The sequence below is a fragment of the Lepeophtheirus salmonis genome, unplaced genomic scaffold (genome assembly GCF_016086655.4).
Source record: "Lepeophtheirus salmonis unplaced genomic scaffold, UVic_Lsal_1.4 unplaced_contig_10630_pilon, whole genome shotgun sequence".
Taxonomy (NCBI): domain Eukaryota; kingdom Metazoa; phylum Arthropoda; class Copepoda; order Siphonostomatoida; family Caligidae; genus Lepeophtheirus; species Lepeophtheirus salmonis.
This window is the reverse complement of record NW_027289179.1, coordinates 1-10161: the sequence shown is the minus strand read 5'-3', so window position 1 is coordinate 10161 and position 10161 is coordinate 1. Positions and strand designations below refer to the sequence as shown.

Sequence of the window (10161 nt, the reverse complement as noted above, 5' to 3'; positions counted from 1 at the left end):
TCGATGCGGCCAAATGAAACAGGAGTAAGTCTTAATTACTTTCTCATTTGGCAGATTTCGAAATTCCTCATGGATCATAGACATCTCCTCGGATGATGTTTCGCAGGATTCTCTCTAGATGTGTTTTCTCTATTGCAACCCACACAAATAAGTTGGAGTAGAGGTTTATTGAGCTTAGAGGCCAAACACTGACTCTTTCAGTTTCTTTCTGACTCTCGAAACAAAGGACAAATCCAAGCTTATGAAGTTTGTAATATTAACATTGTCTCGTGCAGTGCAAACCCTAACAAGGATACTCTTCCTATTCCACGATTGGTGAATAAATACTTCTTTGATCGATGCTTTTTATATGTTGCCAAACACTTTTGGCTAGCCGCCAAAACAACAAAGAACGTTTCACTTGCGCATGCGCTCAAAGTTGGTTGTATGTATGTTTTATATAAAAAATTATTGAAAATGTGTTAAAAATGTTTTTCCTATCTTATTGGGTTATATAATTAAAATAAAATAAAATGTCCGAGCGATATTGAGGACAATGAGCCAGTTCAAATAACTCAAAAAAGTTTTAGACTTAGGTAAAGTAGATTTTTTTAAGTTGGAGTAATATAAGAATCCAACATTAATGATTAATTATGTACCCATGTGATAATTATAATAACTACACCACTTACTTCCACAGTAATTAGTTCAAGGTTTTCTTACAAGTTTGATTATAATTTATATTAATACATAGTAGGCCACATGATATGAAATTTCCTAAATAACTTTATGTGCAATTCTAAAGGAGTTTCGTTATTCATGAGAAAGAAAAACATTGTGGGTTGGTGCCGGAGGATTGGCCTTGGTAGGTTTATTATTTAAAGTTTCAAGAGAAATATCACCGTATGATAAAATTAAGATTAAAAATATAATAAATAAAAGTGTCGTACATAATTGTAAGAATTAATTATTGTAAAAGATAATTTGGATTTGAGTAAGGAGATGAGGAGGTTGGAGGTATTGAAAAAGCTCGTATCATACTTGAAATAATCCATAAGGGATAACAATCTCGAATCGTTGCCCCAGCGTGGCTTTTTCAAAAGATAATTTTGAAAAGGTTTCAAGCCTTTGTCAGTGAACTGGGATTTATTCTGCCCCAATTTTTATGTATTTTCAAGATTTGGGGAATTAGATTAATGTGTTCTCTTTTAAGTAGTCTTTTTTCTTTACTTATTTCTCATTCTTCAATGAAAAGGAAATGTTTCGCTGAAAATACTGTCCTATATAAGATGTACATTTTAAAATATTTCTTAATGATATTAGGATGAAATATTATTTAAGTTTGTTAGTTTTACTAGTTTATTATTAAAAAGTAATATTATAATATTTGACCATATTTTTAAATTTTATGTTAAGTTTGAAATACTAATAATATAAAAGACTGGTCCAAACATTCTTTCGGGAATGAAAATTCAACACTTGAGATATATTTGGGGAATTCAACGTTAGTAAATGTAACCAATTAATAACTGGGGTTATATTCTTAGAAGTATAACTATAAGTATGATAAGGTATATCTTGATGTTATACCATAGATGATAATGGTATCATTCAATAATAAGATTAAAGATACGCGTGAACAAGCGTAAACTCTTTTCCTAAGGAATCACAAGTATAAATATTAGGAACAAAACTCTAGTTAGCATCAGTTCAATTCATTCAACAGAATACAAACAAAATGGTTTCAAAGGTAATCGTTCTCTTTTTGGTTCTTGGATCCGCTCTTGCAGCTCCTCAATACCAAAGTCCCATCTATACATCTACTCAATCCCCTGAGCCCTACTCATACCAATATGCCGTCCAGGATGCGGAATCTGGAAATGACTTTTCTGCTCAAGAGTCCTCTGATGGACAAGTTGTCTCTGGATCCTACAGAGTACTTCTTCCCGATGGTCGTGTTAAAGATGTAACTTACCATGTGGAAGGAGACAGTGGCTTCGTTGCTGATGTCAAATATGAAGAAACACCTTACTATGCTGTTGGTCCCCAAACCAAATATGTCTAAAACATAGATTTTTATTTAATTTACTTTTTCTTTGAGGTACAAGAAATTGTATATATTTATTAATAAACAACATAATTATATTTTTGGTTTATATTTATATCTTTAAGTTTAAAAAAAATCATGGACATGGAATCATGGTTCTTAAATCTTGACTTAATTCAAATTAAGTTATTTGAATTCAGATTATTTCCTTTGTTATTAATCCTAATGTTAGCAAGCACGTCGAATAGATTGTACTAAAACTTAGTTTAAAAAGACTGACGAGGGAGGGGGAGACTCTAAATTAGTAAATCAGTCCTAGTAACGATCCAACACTATTACTAAAGCTACTAGGACAATCAACCATTCAACTAGATTTCAATCTATACTGTGACACGTATTTATAGTATTCATTAGAATGGTTCTCAAAATCCATTTTTTGAAAGATAGTGCTACCAAGGTATCAAAATGTTCCTTTTTATCAGGAAGTTATTGAAATAATAGAGTCAAATTATCTATTTAGTGTATCTTAAGAACCTTTAACAGTATTTTTTTTACTTTGTCATTAATTATATAATTCTATAGTAAAAAATGTTCCTCTTTATCTGGCAGGATGCAAATCTTTTAAATCCAGGATTTGTCGACGACAGTCATATTTTTGATTCCTTTGCCGTTATTGGTCAGACAAAGTTGCATTAATGACTTATAAGTAGACATTCTACCGTTCATTTAAAAAAAAAAACACAAAAAATTTACATGCCCATAAAATTGGTTATTTCCAGGAAACACAGCCAATCCATACTTCCTTCTAAAGAATTTGTATAGATCTTTCAAATGATGCCACATTAATTGGGATAAGACTCTTAATTGGGGCTTGAATCAGGATGAAGTTGATTTTAGTATCATTAACAGATTCAAAATTCCATTGGATACTGTGACCATATAGTACTATGATCTATCTCACTGAAACTTTAGTCGATTGCAAAAGCTGGCATATGCATCTTTACACCTAGGTTTTATTTTCTAATACGTTAGCACGCAATTTTTGAAAGTTTGTCTGAACTTAAAAGTTTAATTCCGAATTGATTTATAATATTATAATTTATTCATTTGACATAGGTAATATCGTGATGTTATACTCATGATGTCCATATGGGCTACAACTTCTTTATAAAGTTGTAACCCATATGGAGTAAGAACAACACTTCTTGAATACGTTCATAAATCACTATTTACAAGTCGTGGAAATCGTTTGACTTTGAGTCTGATTCGAGTAAATGTATCCAACTGAAATTCAGTCTATCATAATTTTGCCAATTATTATAGAAACATACTTGCCTTTTTCATTCAATAATTTAATTCTAGATTTTAAATTGTGGATACTGACACTCCTCCTTGAACTTAGAACACACTCAGTCTTCTTTTTGTATTTTGGGCAATTTAAATGATGAAACAGACAACACGTTCTGGGTTCAAGCGTTCGTGTATATTATTCACTTTGTGCAAAAAGTCAAAAATCTTGTCGAGAATAATTCATTATCACATAATTTTTAATTTTTTTCCGTCTTAATCTAGATAAATTTTATTCTTAATGTAGATAAATTTTACGCTTTAATAGATTAATACCCTTCAAGTTAAGCAATGGATTGAAAAGTTTAATACAAAGCTTAATAAAGTGAATAAAAATAAAATCCTAATCTTAAAATAACCAATTTTGAACGAAAAAAAACCATGTTCTCTTTCTTAAGTCTGGGATTTTTGAGCACATTTTTTATATTGAAATCTTGAATGGAAATAAGCAGTTTTATTTCGCCTTCATATCTTTATTATCATACAAAAAAAAATCTTTGATCTATTATATCATTTTGTCAAGTCATAGCTGACAGAATTAATAATGGTAAGAAAATGGTTTTAAAGGAAGTTCTGCTTTGCCTTAAATTGCTTAGGAAACTCCATTTAAAAAAAAAATTATTTTACAATTTTCATAAGATACCCTCCGTTAGGGAACTTGGATATTATATACCCCATTATACTTTTCTTCTTATCTCTTCAGATCTTAATTTTGGTATCCTCCTGAAAAATTAAAACCGGGTTGTATACCGTTCTTTATTTATCTTGAATATGCTTTGCTTAGGGTTTATTCGTATATCTAAACAACTTTTAATAGAGGTTTAGTTATTTAAGTGGACTGTTTTCTTGAATAGTCCTTCCCTTGTTTTTCCTTTTGAAAGGGGGGAGGAAACTTAAAAAGTAATCATAACACTAGATGGTGCTACTCCCATTAGGTACTGTCCATATAAATGAAATCAAGAAAAACTATAGTGTATAACATTTACATAGGCAGTACTTACTATCCATGTTCAAGAGACAAAATGTTCACAAGATCGAAATGTTTTTTTTTTTCCTTTTAGATGGACTAATAACGTGTATTGGATGAAAATAATAGGAGAAAATAGACACTTTATATATAAAATATACAGCCCTACGGTTGCCTGGAACCATTTAGGCCGTCTCCAAATACTTCAAAATAAGCTGTATGCCCATGGGCTTATTAAGGCTACTGCTAAGACAACAAAGAGGCTAAAAACTACCGCCAACACTTCACAAAGCATTTAGGCCTCCTTCAAATACTTTTTTTTAAAATTATTATTATTACAACATCAACTAATATACATTGATATAAACATTATAATCAAAATTTATATTCCCCCTCTCTCTTCCTCTGACCTAAAAAAACGGTAGGAGATACAAGAAAAGGAGGGAGAGTTGATGAGCGAGCGTTCATCCCTTCCTTTTAGAAATTCCGGTTGATCGTAGAGAGACTATGTAAACATAAGAATAAAAAACTATCATTTTTAAAACCAAGAATTAGTGTAAAGTAGAAAAACATATATACAAAACACACTTTTATAACATATATCTTGTCCCAACATCCATCCATCCTTTCCTATACACATTCGTCAGTCCATTCTCCAGGTCCAATCTGGGCTCCCCTATCTGTGAAGTATCCGAGGATACATATTGAATGCTCCATACATTCTCGAAACTGCCTGGGATCTCCTTCCCTCTGCACCTGATCGTATAGAGTATTGAGAGGACGCTTCAAAGACTTCAAAATGAAGCCTGGGCGGATAGTTTTTAACCTGCTTGGTGTCTTTCCCGTAGCCTTTATCAACAAATGGGACCACGTTCATTTTTAAGTATTTAGAGGGGCATATTTTTTTTTTTGTCAATTGTCGGCAGTGTTTTTTAACCTGTTTGGTGGCCCAGCCAAAGTCTTAATCAATTCATGGACCTGGGTTTTATTTTGGAGCTTCTGAACGGGACATATATACTTTCAGAAGCAGCCGTGGTGATTTTTAACCTGCTCGGTATATTTTCTATAACTTTAACTAACCCCTGTTATTATGTTTTATGGTTCTAAAGTTTACTTTAAGTATTTGGCGGGGTCCTAAATGTTTTGTGAAGTAGCAGCGGTGGTTATTTACCTGCATGTTGTCCATGCCATAGTCCTAAACGATCCATGGACTGGGGGTTATTTTGAAGTATTGGGAGGGTTCCTAAATGATTTTTGCAGTGATGGAGGTAGTTTTTAAACTGCTTGGTGACCTACTATTCTACAAAACAATTTTTGGGTTGAAGTATTCTGATGGGCAGTCCTGAATAACTGGCAATTTTCCGGACTGCCCATTTTTTCGAATTGCAATATTCTCCGAGACATTTTTTCTAGAACATTTTCCTCTTGCTACGTCGGAAAATATATTATTTTATAAATGACTTGCGGGAGTACAATCTTCACTTAGTATTATTCAACGAGTGCAGAAGGTCACTTTTTGCTCCAGTATCAAATGGATAAAACTTTGATACTCAGATCATACTATAAGGGAGTCTTCACCTCACTGGATGATCCCTAAAATCTTTTTTAATCTTATACTAGTAGTGAAGCCTCCTGATACAAACTACTAAGTAAATAGAAAGCCAAAATCCAAAGGCCTAAAGATATGGCAAGGTTTTTTCCCCTTCTCTTTTCTTTATGCACACATTGATCTAGGAAGTGCATATTGAATAGCGAGCCGTGTTTTTTTTTGTTTTTGTTTTTACCTTAAAGAAAATTATGAACCCTCGGTAGCATATCCACCTGTTATATAAAGATAGAGTCTTTCAGTTTATCCCGTGCTTGCCTTAATAACAGGCCAAAGTTTCTGATGCCTACTGCTCTCGCTATGACAGTTTGTTTCCTCATCTTTTGTTGTATCTGATTTTGGGATTGTGGACAATTTATAGTCACGTCCAAAGTGGAAGAGTCATCCACACTATTTTCTACTTCTTAATTATCTCAAATTATAGTCCTTCTGAGGTTGTTGTCGTCAACTCCAACAGTGGATTCATCATAAGGATTTTCTACTTCTTTGCCATCAGTGGTTGTGGTTGTGTTCTTCGAACTCGAAATTATTATCCCTTGTTATAGTTTTAGATTTGACTCTAGGTCCTTTTAAAAAGGCTCACTTATATACATACAAATACCGTGCTTGGGCACCAACAATTTCCTCCTCCAAAAAATTGAAGAGAAGAGCTACGTTATAGTCATAGACACCCCTCCCAGTACGGGTTTTTGAAGGTTAAACTTAGGAGCAACGTTCCCTTCTCTGGACAGACCTTCCTCGAATCATTGAGTAATTATCTTTGTGATTGCTAAATATTTTTGCCAAAGCCTTTGACATACTATATCATGAATTCTTGATTCGTACGCAATATCACATAGGATTCGTAAATTTTTTATTAAAATTTGAATAGTCAGAGTAATTTTAGTGGGTTTCCTGACTTATTGTGAGGTATGGCAATCAAAAGTCATTTTTTGAGAACAGAAGAGGAGTAAGGCAGGAACACGAGGTCTACATTTCTGTTCAACGTAGGGAATGACAGATTTCTTCCAACTTAACTTTGGTCTGGGGTGGGAGCCCTTTCGAAAAAGTAAAGTCAATCAGAAAACTTATTATCCTGTTTGGACAGTTCTATTTAACTTCAAAATTAAATATTAATCCAGTAAAACAGAGATATTGAGCACGTATGGGGGAATGATAGAAAAAGGATGGCCGAGTTTCCGTACCACAAGAAACATCAAACTGATTTTGGGGATTGATGGTTGTCGAAAGAATAATGAGGAAATCGTAAGGAGATTTAGTCCAGCTACCTTCTTCTTCAAGTATTTCAACCTCAATATTGAGGACAAAATATCTGGCTGGAAATTTAAAGATGTCCTAAAAATGATTCATCTTCGAAGAGTAACTCCATACAATGAGGAGACTCATAAAAATATATCCGCTATAGAGAGCTCAAAAAAAAGAACATCCCCTATGATAAGCTTCACAACCAACTGATTAGGGGATGATCAATCTGTGATGAGCATCTCAGAAATATGGAACGTTCTGAACTTTTATACCGGTGAGAAAAATGTAAAATAGCAAGGAGCCCTAGTATTTTCTTCTCAATCGCTTTTTGAAAGAGAGACAATTCTTTTTTATGGGTAATCCCTATGTTGGTTTTAAAAATGAATCTTGCATTATACTCCAAACAAATTCAGTATCTATGAATAGGGCGAATGGATACTGCTAAGAAGCTTGAATTTTCTCTCGGTGTGGAACTGCCCATAGTAGGACTCTTTCATTTCATATAATTTGGAACGGTCTCCGCCGATTTTGCCGCGAACGTTTGTTTGTCAACCTCACTAAAGATAAAGTGGCTAAACAGTCCTTAAATTAAGGTTAGATCATTTTAAGGGTATCAAAAGGCCCCTCGTATCGTTCAAAATGAAAGCCTTGATGGTTTCATAAAATCCACCATGGTTCCTTTTTGTAATTATTTGAGAAGAAGAAATACCAATAAAGGATAATTATATGAGGATCAAAGTGATTAAGAGTAAATACTTGACATCTTCTGGGAGACGCTTACTCTCATAACTTTGAAAGTTGGAACCCAATTCTTTAATGACAAAAGGAGTATTTGCCCATTTGTAATGCAGCGAGCGAGACCACTAACCATTTTTTTCTGGAGCTCCAGGCTTTTTTGAGAGGATCTCAAATGAACTGCTCTAGAATTTTGGAACAATAATTGATAGAGATAAATTTTTAGGACACTATTGTCGGAAGGGGTCAAGCAAGGTCAACACTATAATTAACAAAAGTAAAAAAATAATATATGCAAAAGGTACTAACAAAGACTTAAACTTAATAGGAATCATGTCCATAATAATTTATATATATCAAAGCCATTAAAAAATGGAGTAGTTTGTTCCGTTAATTAAAGACTATGCTACCAATGTTATTTTGCTTTTAGTTGTTCTTCGGTTGTTTTTATCTTTCTGTTTTGTATAAAAGTTTTATACTTTGATGGACCTATTATTTGTTTGTTTCTTAAATTTAAAAATCTGTTTTGGTATGAAATACTGAACTTTTGGTTTAATCGAAAAGTGTATACTTCTTTCTGAATAAAATTAGACCAACTGGCCGAAAATAAAATCTAAATCTAAAAAAATATTTAAAATTGCAAACATGCATATTAAAAGACTTATTTATTAGCAATTTATTCAATACTTCAGGCTTAAAACGTAAAATGGATCAAGGTACATGGATTTTGCCATTCCTAGTCAACAAATTAAAATAATACCTGTAGTAAATAGACATCCATAATTTATCTAAAACATGGCTCTAGTAATTTTTATCTATCGGTCAACATTAGTAGCATAAAGTTGACATATTTTGCGTAAATTTTTTTGAGAGAGTTTTGTGATTTTATGTATTGCTTGAGTGCTGTTAAAAAAACATACCAGCAAAGAGAAAATATCCCATATTTTACAATTTTCTTCCATAAAGGCGAAAACTCAAGTCCACCGGCTCAAAATGTGAATAGTGTTTATTCTTCAGATATTGTGACAGCCGATTACGGGGAATTTTGTTTTCGTAGATTCAGTTCCTGTAATTTTGATGTCAAAGGTGCACCATGCTCTGTAAGACAAATTGTCGAAAATGTAGATAAAATAATGGAAATGGTGGAGTTCGACATGCATTTAAGTACTGTTTTATTTACCTACAAGGTAATCATTAATGGGAAAAAAGACAATTAAAGATACTATATTTATTTATACTACACCTCATATACATATATAACTACCTAGGCCTTATAATTATATTTGATTTTCGAACAGAGTAAGAGGCCTATGGTACACTTGATTTAAACCTATTTCTAGTATTAAAATTCCACACGATTTTATAGCTTAAGAGTTTAAATTTTATGACAAAAACCACTTATTCAATCGCTAAACCTAGTACTCAGAATAGCTTACAAGTTAAATGAACCTTTGCTAATCATACAATAAGGCCAAAGTGTAGAAAAATCCGAAATTCAACATGGTAATCCTGAAAATTTGAAGAATTTATTTCAGGAGAGAATAATAATACTCATAACGTTTCATTTGATTAACTATAATCGGCTGTGTCAAGGGAGGAAGGAGAAAGTAATATAAACAAGTATTTTTGCATAGAATTACTTCAATGTCGATCCCCAATTCTACTCTGAGTCCAACAAGGACTTACAATTATACATCCACAACAAATCCTCCGGATTCTATGATTACATACTAATGTTCAATGAGGTTTTGAATATAATAGAATCTATTTAGGATAGGATGTTCAGTGTCCACTACACAGGAATTAAATAGTCATGACAACTGCTAAGATAAAATTAACTTCATTCTACAGACTACCAATTTAAAAAAAAAACGGGCTAGCTAAGAAATACACCAGATTTTCAGTTTTGTTAATACCTGTTTAAACATGAATACAATATTTAATTTATTTGTAATTTTGTTTCTGCTAAATAATGTTAATAGAAGGTGCTGTTCAAATTCGGAGAGAATGTTAAACCTTTGGTCCGAATGGGTTAAATTCATAAATTAATTGACTAAATATTCAGGTAACTATAAATAGATTCATATTTGACTTATAGGTATACGTAAGTAAAGAAAGAGAAATTTCATGATTCAGTCCAACCATACTTTCTCGAACTTTTTGTACTTGTTGAATGGTACAAAGGTATTCCAGGTAAATCCCTGACACCCTCTTGTAATTTGAGTGGGAATAAAT

General features: G+C 32.6%; 1 protein-coding gene across 1 annotated transcript; it reads left to right on the top strand.

Moving 5' to 3' along the window:
- Positions 1-1693: 1693 nt before the first annotated feature.
- LOC121130683 (cuticle protein 19.8-like) lies at positions 1694-2124 on the top strand. Its single transcript, XM_040726403.2, has one exon. The coding sequence runs from the start codon at positions 1718-1720 to the stop codon at positions 2042-2044; it is 327 nt and encodes a 108-aa protein (XP_040582337.1). The 5' UTR covers positions 1694-1717; the 3' UTR covers positions 2045-2124.
- The last annotated feature ends 8037 nt before the right edge of the window (positions 2125-10161 follow it).

What these genes read in the sequence shown, in the direction of transcription:
- LOC121130683 (XM_040726403.2), top strand. Translation starts at nt 1,718, where the DNA reads ATGGTTTCAAAGGTAATCGTTCTCTTTTTGGTTCTTGGATCCGCTCTT.